Here is a 17124-nt window from a genome sequence, read left to right on the forward strand (position 1 = left end):
AGACAGACAGGTAGATAGATAGATAGACAGACAGACAGACAGACAGGTAGATAGATAGGCAGACAGACAGACAGGTAGATAGATAGACAGACAGACAGATAGATAGATAGACAGACAGATAGATAGATAGATAGACAGACAGACAGACAGACAGGTAGATAGATAGGCAGACAGACAGGTAGGTAGATAGATAGACAGACAGACAGACAGGTAGATATATAGACAGACAGACAGACATACAGGTAGATATATAGACAGACAGACAGACAGACATACAGGTAGATATATAGACAGACAGATAGACAGACAGGTAGATAGATAGATAGATAGATAGATAGATAGATAGATAGATAGATAGATAGATAGATAGACAGACAGACAGACAGGTAGATAGATAGATAGATAGACAGACAGACAGGTAGATAGATAGGCAGACAGACAGGTAGATAGATAGACAGACAGACAGGCAGATAAATAGACAGACAGGTAGATAGATAGATAGACAGACAGACAGACAGACAGGTAGATAGATAGGCAGACAGACAGGTAGGTAGATAGATAGACAGACAGGCAGACAGGTAGATAGATAGATAGACAGACAGACAGATAGATAGACAGATAGAGAGACAGACAGACAGACAGGTAGATATATAGACAGACAGACAGACATACAGGTAGATATATAGACAGACAGATAGACAGACAGGTAGATAGATAGATAGATTTACCTGCGCACATTTATTTTATTCTCATGTTTTCTATTCCATAGACTTACCCACACATTAAATTTTACTAACTTTGTATGTTAATACCGTCAAAGTACCTTGATACAGTACAGTACTGCGCTCCCTCTCCGCGCATGCGCGGTAGCGTACAGCCTCATCCGGGTTCTTCGCTAGAATCCCTCTGAGAGGAGGCGGGAAATGGCGTCCCGAGCAGCTGTAGGTCTCTGTGTCGTTCTGTGACTCGCGCTCAGCGGAGAAGTGACTGAGAGACGCGCGCGGGCCGCTCCAGCCACAACCGCCTCTGCGACCCCTGGCATGTAAGTGTTTAAACGTAGCATATTTTGATCACATACGTGCAAAAATAAATATTTAACCCTACGCCACGGTCGCAGTGCTTTGAAATCTCGCGTCTTCACGACTCGCCCCCCTCCGTCTGTGAGAACATGTTCTTCACGCAGATGAAGACGCTAGCGCTATTGTCTTATATCGCATTTAAACATATTTACTAATAACTAAAACATCATAGGACAAATAAAAACGTCCGTTTGTAATTTTCCCAGTGCGTGTTTACTGTATCTAAAGGCTTGTTCGCTGGAGCGCGGGTGTCGCGAGACAGCCAACAAGTCATCTGTTAGCGTTAGCCGCTGCATTAAAACGCCCTCGGACTCAAATATTCACATTCAAATAAGATGTGTTATTAAGACGAAAAAACCGGCGTGGGTAGCTCAAAGTCGGCGGGCCAATTTTACGAGCGACTGCTGTTGGCGATTTTATTGTTTTGATGTCAAAACCACTGAGCAGTTGGCTTGCTAACTTGAGCGCGACCATTTTTTAGCTTAATAATAAAAGTGTAGCTCGGAGGCGCGGGCTGTGCGAACTGACAAGAAATAATGAAGTAGCTCATGATTTTAGGAGTGTATTGTGTTGGCTGGGGAATATAAGAAGTTTTACAGCACGGGAATGTGTTAGACATTATCGGCAGGCTAATGGCACGCTGCATTTGTTTAAACTGAGCAAGCGGGCTATGAAGAAGACATGCTGCACCCCCGCCCACTTCAAACACATCCGAGCACTTTCACTGGGTTATTGCTACTGCACATTCCAGTGCTTTTATGAAAACACACAAAACCTTTAAAAGGAATATACTCACATTTCTACATTTAATTCACATTATGACTGTAGAACATAAGATTGCTCCTCTCATATTTCTGTTCCTCTCAGACATGCACGCTGCAGGGTTTCTGAATATCAAAGACCCATTGGTTGTAAATTAAAATATTAAAGATTTTTTTCCTGAATGTATTAACACACCATATAAGTCTTATATTTTAGATGGTAATTGCTTTATAATTTTGTGTGTGTGTATATATATATATATATATATATACATACATGCATACATACAGGGATTGAACTTAACTTTTTCACTCACCAGCCAATTTGGCTACTAAATTTTTAAGTTACCGGCCATTCATAACTTCTACTAGCCAAAAAAAAGAGACAGAAATACACCAACAGTTTGAGGCCGTCTACACTGGGCATGACAAAGCGACCGTTACAAATCATATTGTCAGAACTAGAGGTGTGCGATATTGACAAAAAATAATATCTCAATATTTTCTGTGATTTTATCGATAAAGATAATTAGACGATATTTTGCTGAGTGTGTTATTGTGCGGATATCGTAAGGACTACCGTGGACAGCTGACTCCTAAAGTTTTTGATATTCTTCATATTCTGTGTGGTCAGTTCACAGCAGTGATAGAAATTAAGCTTTTCCAATAAATTGAAATTGATTTTTACCTTTTATGGACATTTTTACCTTTATAAAGCCATTTTTGTTCTAAAGGTGTGCATCATCTTTTAAGTCAAACTCTTACATTTAATCAGGCAATTATAATGACAATACATTTAGGCTGTTGCTAAACAAATGAAGTCAGTATCAATAAAATTCATCTTTGCAGAAGTTGCATACGAAGTGGCATTTAGATGTGTTTACACATGTTAATGCGGCTCAGAGGGGCATGGGATGCTTTAGCCTGCAGTTACAAATGCATAAATAATGTTTTGATATTTTAAACATGAAATGTTGAATAGTGATATTTGAAATAATTTTAAAAATGAAAAGAATTTTTGGAATGTTTTTTGTTGGCGAAATAGCGTTTTAAATGCTGTCTAAAACGTAAGTCTCTTGATAGTAACTTATTCTTTATTGAACTGTTGTATAAAATCAATATCACATTTGTAACCATGCTGATTTTTTAAGAAAAAAAACGGCACTCTTCCTGTGATATTGATTAACTATATGAATTGATATAACTATATGAATATATACATTTTCTGCCCCCTTATCTTGAATTATGGGATCATTCTTAATGCATATTAATAGACTGAATCATGCAGTGAAAGATCGCACTCTAAATGCGCACGCGCACTAAAGCCTGTGTTGTCTACTCTAACCAGACTTCATCACGTCACGTATGCGTGCCTCTGTAGGTGTGTTTTGTTTGTTTTTTGCAATATACTCGATAATGTCATGATGTCTCACGAGTTCAGTGTTTGCGCTAAACCTGCACAGATTTGGCTTGCACGAACTTCCCCAAGAAATGAATGAGTGAACATAAATTACGAAAGGTAACCCGCCAAATTGGCTAGTGATTTGACAGCGTTACCCGCATTCGGCGGGTGTTAATTACAAACCGTGTATATGTATGTATGTATGTATATATGTGTATATATATATATATATATATATATATATATATATTTATATTTCACACACAGACTTTTCTTTATTTTGACTAGACATTGCGGTACAAAAAGAACTGTAAACTTGTGGTTTTTGAATGTTTGACACATGTGTGTAAACCACAGGTTCCCAAACTTTTTTGTCAGCCGAACACTTTAGATGTACAATATTGACTTGTAGTACCCCTTGAGGATTGAAGTTAATATACATATATTTTTTTTTATATTTTTCTTTATTAAGTTTTATCACTTGCAGTTACATTCATCACCCCAACCCTCTAACGGCATTAAAATAAAATAAAAACATACAATCCAGAGTACAAAACTGACAGTGCAGGAATTAGGAGTCCCTCACGAGTTCAGTGTTTGCGCTAAACCTGCACAGATTTGGCTTGCACGAACTTCCCCAAGAAATGAATGAGTGAACATAAATTACGAAAGGTAACCCGCCAAATTGGCTAGTGATTTGACAGCGTTACCCGCATTCGGCGGGTGTTAATTACAAACCGTGTATATGTATGTATGTATGTATATATGTGTATATATATATATATATATATATATATATATATATATATTTATTTATATTTCACACACAGACTTTTCTTTATTTTGACTAGACATTGCGGTACAAAAAGAACTGTAAACTTGTGGTTTTTGAATGTTTGACACATGTGTGTAAACCACAGGTTCCCAAACTTTTTTGTCAGCCGAACACTTTAGATGTACAATATTGACTTGTAGTACCCCTTGAGGATTGAAGTTAATATACATATATTTTTTTTTATATTTTTCTTTATTAAGTTTTATCACTTGCAGTTACATTCATCACCCCAACCCTCTAACGGCATTAAAATAAAATAAAAACATACAATCCAGAGTACAAAACTGACAGTGCAGGAATTAGGTGTCCCATGTTTGTTCGGTCCATAAATGATCATTTAACATGAAAGGCCTGATAACAATAAGGAAACGTATGGCTAATAAATATGATGTATATGGCAATAAGCTAAAATGTTCACAGAAGGGGCACATCCTCATCAAAAAATAAATAAATAAGTACACCCTGTAAGAATACCAGTCTAGAAAACATAATAGAAGAGCTAAACCTATTAATTTGAACAGAAATAGAAAATACACATGTATAAATAAATACATTACGTAAATAATAATAATAATAATAAAGCATATGAATAGAAGGGGAGGTTCAGGCATATCATTCCATTTTAGAGGGAGGGAAGTTGTTCAAAATATCTTCTAAAGGGGGACCAGATGTCTTGAAACTTACGTTTTGAACCTCGAATCATATATTTAATCTTTTCCAACTGAATGTGAAACATTACTTTTATCCAGATACTACGCGTTGGAGGGTCTGCCCTTTTCCACTGAAATAATATTAAAGCCTCGCCAGTGGAGTAGTGAAGGTGATAACAGAACAAATGTCTTTCCTGAGTTCTATACCCTCAGGCATCACACCAAAAATACTCATCATAGGATCAGGATCAATCCAGATATCATATATATGATTATATGATTCAAAAATCTCCCTCCAAAACTCCTCCAAATTTGGACACGCCCAGAACATATGAGCAGTTGTAGCAGGCGACTGCGAACATCTATTAATATCCTGATATTTGGATAAATCTTGGCTAGATTAAGTTAATATATTAATAATTTAATGACACATTTGCATATTCATCTTGATTTATAGTCACAGGAAATGAAAGTAAATTGATTTTTTTTTTTACTTTGTAGCTGAACTTTAAAGTGGACTCAAACCTCTTTTTAGTTATTTTAACTTTACAAAAAGGTTAAAATACAAAAATTAAGACCTACTCTAGCCTACTGTAAATCACATTTGTACTGTAAAAGAAAAAAATACAAGACTTATTTTACAGTACTAGTTACAGTACTAATATTTATCTTAAATTCTTGACATTCAAATGTTCGTAAAGTAAACCTAGCACGCGTTGTGCCGCAAATGTTCACTAAACATGAAAACGTGTTCACAAAACGCATGCTCTGGTCTGGATATGAACTATGATCCATGCAGCGAGTGTTGTTAAACTCATTGTGGCGTTCCACACAGAAACCGCTCTCTCATGTGCGCTCCACGTGTTACATATTAAATATTTATTATAATATTTACGGTTATGTTTACAAAGATGAACAGACAGCGCAGAAGCTCTTTCATGGGATTTGAATTCTCCGCTGTAAGATAACCTCATGCATAATACAGTGCCGTGATTGGATTATAAGAGTTCATTCTCATGAATAATACTGAGAAAAGCTCGGAAAACTGATGACGTAGATGCGTACTCTCCAGACACGGCAGCCAATCACCGCTGCAAATTAACGCAAATACGTCACTTTTCGTGACATAGGTTCAACTTCGCTTTTTGAACCGGAAGAACGAAATTGCTCCAAAAAATAAAGAAAAAAAAAAACTTTTCCCTTAATGGACGTAATGAGTGCTATTGTTGTCTTCACTGATGTGCAACCTGTTCATATATGTTAACATCTGAAAAAATGTTTCATGACACTTTAAACAAAGCAATTTTTGTGAACAAGTGCTTTGAAACATGTAGTGCGTTAGACTGCACAATTATTTAATTCACTTGCACTCTTTGATTGAATAATTACTTTTATTTAATTAAATGTTTCCTCTAATAAATAATTTTCTCCAGTATAATTATTAACTTTTCATCAACTCCTTGATCTAGACAGACACACAAGTTTATTGTCCTTTAGGATTCTTATGTCTTTAGAATATTAAGGCATTTCATATTTGATCAAATGTAAAAATGTATTATTCTTAATGCAAAGTTGTAATTGCATGCCAGTATTTTTTTTCTAGGGGTTTTTGCCATTTTAATTTAGGAGGGGTAGCGAACAGTTGAGCTGGATTTGAGTCTGGTTGCCTACATAAACGTCACCACACTTGTTGTAGCATGTGTTTGTACATTACACCAAGTCCAAATTTTATCGACAGATAATATCTATGCCAAGTTGTTAATCTCACAAATCCCATACGCAAGAGCATCTGTGTCAAGGTTTGCAAGCAGGTTTAACCCATCATAGTCTTGATATAATTCCCCATTGATTGGGTGATGATTTCCCCATCTTTTTTGGCACTCTTAAAGAAAGCCCGTAGGGTGCTGTGGAGACCTTTCTTGTCAATGGCCGCAGGGGACAGGTCCGATTGTTTTCCTTGAGTTGCCATGACTGGTCTCCGCAGTGGAATTTCCCTACAGCCGTATTGACAGCTGAATATCTTGCATTCAGTGTTATTAATATAGCGGTGCTGAAACTTATGCAAATACGCATGGTGCAGCTCTGCACTTTTTTTTTTACTGTTACAGATGAACTGTGTTTGTCTTCCCAGTCTTACATGTGACTTTTGGGACAATGAGGCTGAGAGTGCGTAAGGCTTCTCAGCAGCGGAGCGCCAGCCCATCCGCCCGGACCACCAAGACCAAGAGGAAGCACTCCGAGGTGGAACACGCTTTGTCCTCCGAAGACGCCAAGATGCAGAAGCGAGAGACAGGCATTTTCTCCACCATCAAACGGTTCATTAGAGGCAATGCTGTCAAGGTTGGGATTTGAACTTGCGTTTGAGATGATTTTGTGGAGGCAAAGTGGTTTGGTTTCAGCTGTGTTTCTTAACGTCAGGTGGAGCAGTGCACTCCTGCTAAGAGAAGCCGTATAGACTGCGATTCGGACAGTAATCTGATCACATCCACTCCGACCGGTGGGAACCTGCCCAGCAGAGCAAACCCCAGAACCCGCAGGAAAGGCCCCGTCAATGGAGGTATGATTGCTGACACTCACAGATCATCAGGCTACTGCTCCTTTAAAGGGATAGTTCACTCAAAAAAGAAAATACTGTCATCATTTACTCAAACTCAGGTTTACTTCCCTCATAAACACAGATGAAGAATGTTGGAAACCAAACAGTTGACAGTAGCCATTGTCTTCCATTAGTATTTTTTTCCCCCATGGCTGCCATCAGCTGTTTGGTTAACAACGTTCTTCCAAATATTATCTTTTGTGCTCAACAGAAGAAGCTCATACAGGTTTGGAATAACTTGAGGGTGACAGAATTTTAATTTTTGGGTGAACTATCTCTAAAAAGTTCTGTATGTGATTTAAACTTAGTTGTGAGTGGCTATGCCGACTGCCAGTGTTCTCTTGGTGTTGAATGTTTCTCATTTTCTTCTGCTCAGACACCATGACGGGTCAGAGTAAACCAGTGAAGCCCAATGGGAAGCTGGAGGTGCAGACGGAAACTCTGAGCAGTCCGCCCCGCACCACCCTCCTGGGAACCATCTTCTCTCCTGTTTTTAGCTTCTTCTCACCCGCCAACAAAAACGGTAAGGGACTGTGATCTCAATTGTCAGCTGATAAATGTATGCACCTAAATGAGACTGAGATATTTATGTCATAATAAAATGTAGTTAGTCCCTCCTTTTCAGACCTCTATATATAAAACAATACGTTTATTTATTTGTTTATTTATTTAAAATCACATTTGAAGTCGTCATGAAATCAATATTGACCGTATGTATTTTCTTTATCTACATTCCTGGGGCCAGATTCACAAAACATTCAAAATAAAATTCTTCTTAATTGTTATTTTTTAGGGCTGTGTATATCACCAGCGAAGTCACGATACTATACATATCACAATATGGGACTGCACTGAATTTCACCTCAGCAGAATTTAGTAAAACAGCTGTTTATGAAACACTGCATACTATAGGGCCATTGCTAACTATAGGCAGAGCAGGCAGTTTACCTCTGCATTATGAAGGGCCTCCATAACTGTACCACAGTACAATATAAGTAATGGCATATGTTTCATGTTTACATTGGGTACTCCCCTCCAGGTACAATATTCTTGATTGTTTGCATCTTGTTATTAAGCCCATAAATAATAATGTTCTCGTTCTAATACATTTATATTGTAATGTCCTCATACTAATAAAAAAAAATATATATAATCTCAACATTGCTGGTAGGTTATCATTGCACAAATTAACACACTCTACATTTAAAAAATAAGAATAAAAATGAAAAGAGTTCTAATCTAATGCGCTGTCTTCACTGTATCTAACGCACACACGTTTAGTCACTCAAACAGATCACGTTGCGTGCGCACACAGACATTCAGCAACACAAACTTATCAATAAAATAGCTTAATCGCTCAAGAGCTACATTATCTTTCTCAACAAGGAGCTGGTAACATCATTGCTTCTAAAGCAAATAAAGCCACAGCTTTACTGTTAATAGAGAAACACGGCAAACGGTGTTAATTCAAACAAACACAGCCTTTCTTTCTCTCTCGCTCTCTCTTTTGCGTAAATGAAAACTTGATGAATTACACTTTTCTGAGAATAGAATATTGAAGTGGAGATCGCTAAACTGCAAGCTAGCCGGTGTTTTCAGAAAGCAAGCGAGTTTATCCACAGTGGGGAGAGAGCGCGCGTACACATGGTTGCCAGGTTGACAAAGATAAGTAGCACACTTAGTAGATATTTCCGTATTGCGCAAGTGGGAAGATCTGTTTCGGGGATTAAGTCTCTTAATATCAGCCAACCCAGTTGTGCTCCTCTGCGGCCAGATTAAACCTTGTTGTAGCCTATATATTATGCTCTATTCATTATTTTTTAGAAACCTCGCACTTTTCTACTCCATTTTAGACGGTGTTCTTGTATTCAAATTAAGCGCGGTCCACTGCTGCACATGTGCCACATGATATTGATACAGAGACAGCTGTATCAATACTCGTATCGTCAAATCTCTGACGATACATCGTTATGACACAGCACTTCTATTTTCATAATCTTTTTTAAGATTTAAGGTTAGAATTCTAAATATTTCTAAAGTCCTTGTGGTGAGACGCATTGTAATGTAAATTATTTATTTGGTTATATTTTGTGCTTTCTCTCTTTTTTTCATTTTAAGTTTTTCATTTTGTTTGTATTTGTTAGATCTATGATAGCAATCTACAAATAATTGTACTTGACACGCTTGGGTGGGCTAGAGGGAGGGCTTTATAAAACATTTAATTATCTGTAAATTGAATATATTGTTTGCCCATTGAAGAAAATATAAAGTATAAATCATAAGAAGTATTCTAAATATTTCAAAATTACGAATGTTCTTATGAAACGTATTAAGAATGTTCTGAAGACATTAAATTGAAATTCAGAATCAGAATTGAGAGTTTATCAGCAAGTCTTTGCCAATAATTGCCAAATAATTAGATAATAACAAACTTATTTGGCTGTCATTTTCTTAAGAAAAAAAAATAAGATTTTTCTAAGAAAATATTTGAGAACTTTTTTGCTTGAAGTTTTTACACATTTTAGTCTGACCCTATGTCTTAAATAGGGACGCACTGATAAAATCATGTCTTCATGTAAGATTTATTCAAACATTTATAATTCACAGTATAATTTTTATTAAAAAATTTTTTTTTCTTTTTATAGCTAATGCCGTTATCATTATAGTTATCATTCGTGGTATGAAAAAGCCTTTATTTTGTACAATTCATCAGTGCACAATATTAAAAAGGAATAAAGTATTAACTAATAAGCTAAATAGCAATTTAGATTTTGTTTTAGGCCACCGGTGCAGCTCTTTTAAAGTCTATTTACTGCACTAATTTAATGTTACAGCAATAACAACACATGATGGTACATTTGGAAAAGTGTATTTGTCATTGGGATACACCGAGATAGAAGAAAAAGCCTTTCTTGATTTTTTTTTTTTCTTCCCCTCACAGTTCTGATCTGAATCAGAAATGCCACATATTGAAGTATCATTGGTTGTGAATATTGTTTAGTATTGTTTTTAAAGGGATAGTTCACCTAAAAATGAATTTCTTCATTAATTTGATTAATTTCTCACCCTCATGTCGTTCCAAACCCATAAGACCTTCATTCATCTTCAGAACACAAAGTAAGATATTTTTGATGAATTCTGAGAGCTCTCTGACCCTCCACAGTCAGCAGTGCAACTGACACATTCAAGGCCCAGAAAGGAAGTAAGGACATCGTTAAAATAGTCCATGTGACATCTGTAGTTCAACCTTAATTTTTTGAAGCTATAAGAATACTTTTTGTGTACAAACAAAACAAAAATAATGACTTTATTCAACAATTTCTTCTCTTCCCTGTCACTCTTCGATGCATGTTCACAACAGTACCACGACACATGAGCGACATGAGTAATGACAGGATTTTCATTTTTGGGTGAACTATCCCTTTAAAGAGGTCCAGCACTCACATGGGTATAAAAGCAGATGAAGACCATCATCACATTGAAATGTCTAAAGCGGCATATAGCCAGGACTAGTATTTTTTTGTCATAGTATAACAGAACTAATACCTGCAGCATTTCTGAGCTAAAGCATTTGTGCAGAAGACTCTTCACTGACGTCTGAAACCCTCTGGTTCAGGTGCAGCCGTCTAATCGGTGGCACCTGCTGCAAACTGAAACCACTGATCCAAAACAATGCATTTACCAGCAAAATTGCCACATTTTTCCTTCATTCTGAGCTCTTTCTGATTTCATCACACTGTTAAACCGACTCTCTCTCTCTTGTCCTCCAGCTACAGCGGGCTCAGATTCCCCGGGGCAGGCGGTGGAAGCGGAAGAGATCGTGAAGCAGCTCGACATGGAGCAGCTCAAGGAAACCCCGACCAGCACTAGCACAGACGGTCGAGACCTGACCTTTGACCCTGCACTAAACCCCAGACCGCTGCCTCATGTAGACACATCGGTAGAGGAAGGAGAGATCGTCACAGAGGCTGATATGCCACCGCTAACTGGTGAGTGTCTGGGAGGTTTATTTCAGCTGTACTGCTGCCTAAAGCAGAATCCTCACACTTTCTCTCTTGATTAGCCGTAGGATCCAACAGCAGTTATCCGGATGTCCCGCCATCGCCTCCAGCAGAAGGGACTTACGAGGAGGACTGGGAGGTTTTTGACCCGTGAGCCAAATTTCAACACACTTGATCTAAATAATCTCAGTATAGCCATGTGCTTGTGCGCTAACTTGCCTCTGTCTTCCAGTTATTTCTTCATCAAACACGTGCCACCCTTGACTGAAGAGCAGCTCACCCGTAAGCCTGCGCTTCCTCTGAAAACCAGGAGCACCCCCGAGTTCTCTCTCGTCCTGGATCTAGTGAGTTGCCATCTATCATTGGTCTTGTTGATACAAGCTCTTTTGATGCAAGAAAATAAGTCTCCGTTGTTGTTTTATTCCAGGATGAGACTTTGGTTCACTGCAGCCTCAATGAATTGGAGGATGCAGCCTTGACCTTCCCTGTGCTTTTCCAAGATGTCATTTACCAGGTAAAAAAAAAAAAAGCATCTAGGTATTGCACCTTTTCAATTATTTTATTTTTTTGTGCACTGATTTGTATGTTGCTCCAGCAGTAGTTTTCTCTCTTATTCCTAAAGGTGTATGTCCGGTTACGGCCATTCTTTAGAGAATTCCTGGAGCGCATGTCTCAGATTTATGAGGTGAGCAAGTTTACATTATTTTTGTTTACTTTTTTTGTTTTGTTTTGCAAAACAAAATGTACTAAATATTTAAATCAACTGTAATTGTGAAGCTCATGTGCAACAACAACAACAAACATACAATTGTGTGTCCCATTACTTTATTAATGCAATAAAGACAAAAATCCAGTGTTCTTCAGAAAGATAACTATTAAACGTGCGAAATTATCTAACAAAAAAAATTACACATGAAAAATTTATTCAATATATCAAGCACAACAATCTGTTGAACTGGTTGGATTAATTCTAGAAAGAGTGTTATTTTATATTATTGTAGATTTATTGATGATCTAAATTGTCTTTAACATTATTTAATTTTTAAATAACTTTACAAGCTTTTTTAAAAGATTTTATTATTTCACTTTTAGTTTATTTACTGTCAGGTAATAATTTTAGTGCATGAACTTATTTCTAAATTCTGTTTTTGTTGCTTTATTTTATTAAACAAAAATGTTTATAATGTAGTTTTAGACAACGATTTTTACCCTTTCTAGAAAAAAAAAATCATTTTGTGGAGTCCCACATTTTGCATGTAATTCCCTTCAGCATTACATAAATTACAGCCGTTTATATGTTACCAGTCTTGTTGATCAAATTAATTAACATGGAAAATGTTTCCCATAGCTACAAACCAACAATTGGCCAATTATCTGGCAAGCTACTAAATTACTTTTTTTTTTTTCCCTTCGTTTTGTCTTCATTTTGTTTTTGTTTTCACACGAATCAGGTTTTGAAACTGTTGTAGATATCCCAGGTTATGGTTGAGGGGTTGCAAAAACTGCAAATGCCCATTAAAAAATGAAGAACTGCGTAAGAGTCCTCTTCTTGGTCCTTCATGTGCTTCATGTCTTTCTTTTTAACTAATGAACATCCTGCCTATGATGTGGTCTACTGCTTTCACTTATGACTGCCATTAATGACGTAATCTTGAATTATTCGCAGATTATTCTCTTTACTGCTTCCAAGAAGGTGTATGCTGACAAGCTGCTGAACATCCTGGATCCTAAAAAACAGCTGGTTAGGTCAGTTGCCTCTCAAATGAAAAAATATAAAAAGTGAATGACATTTAAATTGCATTAAATTGAAGCTACATGTTTCCTTTTCCACTCATAGTGTGTAGGGTTGATGGGAACAAATGTGTGTCTCGATTCTCAGGTTGTAAGATGTTTAAGGTGAGCATTCAGTTCAAAATGTCTTTCCTCTGGTATTTTAGGCACAGATTGTTTCGCGAACACTGCGTATGCGTCCAAGGCAACTACATCAAAGACCTTAACATCCTCGGGAGAGATCTCTCCAAGACGGTGATCATAGACAACTCACCTCAGGCTTTTGCCTACCAGGTTTGTGAAGCCGCCTTGAGGAGTGGTCCGTGGTAAGTTATTAGTATGTAAAGCTCAGGATGTGCTCCTCTCATTGCAGCTTTCCAATGGGATCCCCATTGAGAGTTGGTTTGTGGACAAGAATGACAATGAGCTCCTAAAGCTGGTGCCATTTTTGGAGAAGCTGGTAGAACTGGTATGTGCCTCTTGTTTCTTGTGTGTGCTGCTTTTTAAAGATAATGTGCATTATTAAGATATTACGTTTAGAAATACTTTCTCCTATACTGGTTTAATCTTTAGAGAAATTCAAGGGTTGTTTATTAAGATTTCTTAAAGGGGTGGTTCACTGGGGTTTTTCTAGGCTTGATTGTGTTTATGGGGTGCAGTCTAACATGTGTTAATTCTTAGTTTTTTTAAAAACGCATTATTTTTCACATAATTTACCTTTATTCCACACCGCTCTGTCCCTTCTCTGAGAAAAGCGCTGATCATTTCCTTCTTTTATGAAGCCCCTCCCTCAGAAATAGGCAATGGGCTCTGATTGTTATTGAAGAGGATCGTGCAGAACCTGTGCAAGCATGGCTTTTAATGGTAGGCCTATGTTTTTTGTTTGTTGTTGTCTCATACTTTTAGATATGCTGTTATTTGTAAATGCTACTGCTTCTGTTAGCTTTTAATATACAGTTTTATCCCGATTAAAGCTTTAATACAGTACAGCAACTGCACGCATGCGCGTCCATGTATAACGCTTCTCATAACTAGGATGAATGAAAGCGAGAGAGAGAGAGAGAGAGAGAGATGCAGAGCGTGTGCAGAGCAGGGGGACGCGAGGAACAGTATAAAGAACCGCTGCTTTAGAACATTGATTTTGAAACTTGTGAATCCATTAGAATCATTAGAAGACAGAATCGCGATTCATATATGAACAGATTTTTACGTGCACCTCTAGTTTTCTCTTCCTCTTCTCTAAAGCAGCGCAGCATGGCCTCGCCCCCTTTCTGCCTTTTCCAGAGAGCAGAGTTTATCTGGATTTGTGACCTCATAAACCCGGGAAGTAACTTGTTGTAGTCCCTACGAGCCGTTTTTGTAGGCATCAAACTGCCAGAATTTTAAAAGACGATATCTCAGTTTGCATTGAACCTTCAGCATCGTAACTTTGCAGATATTGTTTATGCTCAAACAGCAACATTACACACTAACGCTAAAAAAGTGAAATCGCAATCAACCACCCCTTTAACAATTTAATTCTTAGAAAGGATAATGATGATGATAAAAAAATATAAAAATTATTTTAATAACTCAGACACGCTCTTTTTTTATAATACTGTTTTATTTATAATACCTGGGCTTTTGATTTTAATCTTTTTATTGTTAAGTACATTTTTGCCATGCCAATTTGAGTATTACCCAGGCTTAGTGTCATATGTCTTATTGTGAAGAGTATACCTTTATGTGATTGATTTAAAAAAAACAATTAAATGTATTTTTATTTCTATGAAATTATCTTCATTTATTTTTTTGAAAAAATTATTGTTATACCATTCTTTCTCAAACCACACACTTTCATAATTCTGTTTTTAGATAAAACATTTCCTTTTTTTAATTATTTTTAGCAGTAAACATTTATTTAAAAAAGTATTGTTATGCCTATTTAATGTCATACATTATAGTGTATTATGTGATTTTTATTTAAATAAAAATTTACTTTTATAAATTATTAAATAAGAATTCTTTGCAATTTAATTCTTAGAAGAAATAAAAACAAGTCAAACCACACATTCACAATTATAATTTTTTTTTAATCACACCTTTTTAAATTAACAGTAAAGTTTTGTTTCTGTGCGAATTCACAACAGTGTTATCCATATTTAATGTCATACATTATAATGTCTTAGTGTGAAGACTATACATTCATTATGATGTGATGAATTTTGTTATAAAATAAAAAAATATGCACTTTTTATTTATTAAATAAGAATTCTTTGCTATGTAATTCTTAGAAATAATAATAACTCAAACCACATTCACAATTGCATTTTTAATAACACCATTAGTTTTTTTTAATTAACATTAAACTTGTTTCTGTGCCAATTTACAAAAGTATTGTTATCCATGTTTAATATCATACATTATAATGTCTTCGTGAAGACTATACCTTCATTATGTGATTGATTTTGTTTTAAAGAAATATGTACTTTTATTGACTAATTTATTAAATAATATAAATAATAATAATAACTCAAACCACACATTCACAATTCCAATTTTTTTTTAAATAACACCATAAAAGTTTTTTTTAAATAACACCACATTATGCATTTCTAAGTTCAAAATAATTTTACACTCATATCTAAGGTGTCACTTACAATGATCGTCTGTTTTTTGTTGACGTGGCATGTTTGTGTTTTATTCCAGAACGAGGATGTTCGTCCACACATAAGAGAGCGATTTCGCCTGCATGACCTTCTACCCCCGGACTGAATATTGCAGCGAAACGAACATTTCTTGCCAACCTGACTGTTTTTAAGCAGTGGGGAAATTACACCATGGGGGAAGGAAAATTTGCCACAAACACTTTGCCATCAGGATTTCAACTACAGACCTGCCTACATGGGCATACTTTTATGTGGGGACGGAGGGAGGGAGGGGGGTTTTCGGGGCTCTGGATAAATGACTCGATGTATGCATATGTTTTCTATACACACATTTATGGAACCGAAGGCGAGGCCGAGAAGATCACTTTTGATTGGTCGTCCATCTCGGCTCTGCGGTGGACTTTAAGGTAAAGCGCTGTGCAGAAGTGGACTTGCGTCGCTCCTTTTGGTGCTCAAAGGGACCCTCTGCCCTTCCAGGCCACTGGCTTTTACTTCAACGAGAATGACCGGTTGAATATAACTATATAAAACATGAATATATACATTCAGCTATGTGTGTATATGTATATATAACATTTGTACATATATATTTTTTCCTGTCAAGTTTGTAAAACACAACTTGCCCTTTGGTTTTAATTCATTATGCATTCCTTTTCAGTTCTGGCTTTTTATCATTTTTTTTACTCTAGATTTTATGTATATTTAATGGCCTGTCCGTTACGCTCTAGCTTTTTCTCGTAATCCGGTCACATCCCACATATGGAAAAATTTCTGTCTAGTCTCTAGTTGTGGCTTTCAGTTACTGACGGCTTTATACCATTTATCCATGTCAGTCCTAATTTGGGGATTTTAACTTTTATGTTCTTAGTTTGTTTTTATATACAAGTGTAGATGAAATGTAAAATACTGTATGTGCTTTAAATGGCTTTTCTGTGGAGAAAAAAAAGAAGCTTTGTCTTTCTGAAATGTCCGGTAATTGTAGCAGCAGCACATGAACTAGCGTAAATCACTGCTCCGTGTTTCCCCCTCATTCCGCTTCTCCTGCGCTCCTGCTTTGGAAACCGTTTAGGAATTATCATGTACAGCTCTACCTACCTCTGAAGGGTAGACCTTCCGTTTCATTCAGTGTTACCCCAATGTTTTTTATTTCCAAGGACATTAATACATGATTTTAATGTACCAGAATTGTTCGAATTGGTTTTTCTTTGTCGTTTGGGATGAAAGTATCACATGTGGCCTTGATTTGTTCGTTTGGTCCTGTATGGATGAATGTTTTCAGATAGAACTATAAGCTCATCATTACAGCACGTATGATCGATAATTTTGGAAATGAGATTTGAACTGAGAAATTTAGATTTTGTTGGGATATTTAATAGTTTTTC

General features: G+C 36.5%; 1 protein-coding gene across 1 annotated transcript; it reads left to right on the forward strand.

The window, feature by feature from the left end:
* Positions 1 to 844: 844 nt before the first annotated feature.
* LOC107589331 (CTD small phosphatase-like protein 2-A) lies at positions 845 to 16679 on the forward strand. Its single transcript, XM_016277743.1, has 13 exons — positions 845 to 1042; positions 6859 to 7067; positions 7146 to 7284; positions 7700 to 7846; positions 11094 to 11312; positions 11387 to 11474; positions 11557 to 11668; positions 11752 to 11838; positions 11947 to 12009; positions 12991 to 13070; positions 13262 to 13388; positions 13468 to 13563; positions 15783 to 16679. Exons 2-13 carry the CDS (start codon positions 6882 to 6884, stop codon positions 15846 to 15848), a joined length of 1410 nt encoding a protein of 469 aa, XP_016133229.1. The 5' UTR covers positions 845 to 1042; positions 6859 to 6881; the 3' UTR covers positions 15849 to 16679.
* Positions 16680 to 17124: the final 445 nt, after the last annotated feature.

The sequence above is a fragment of the Sinocyclocheilus grahami genome, unplaced genomic scaffold (genome assembly GCF_001515645.1).
Source record: "Sinocyclocheilus grahami isolate Dianchi unplaced genomic scaffold, SAMN03320097.WGS_v1.1 scaffold115.1, whole genome shotgun sequence".
NCBI lineage: Eukaryota > Metazoa > Chordata > Actinopteri > Cypriniformes > Cyprinidae > Sinocyclocheilus > Sinocyclocheilus grahami.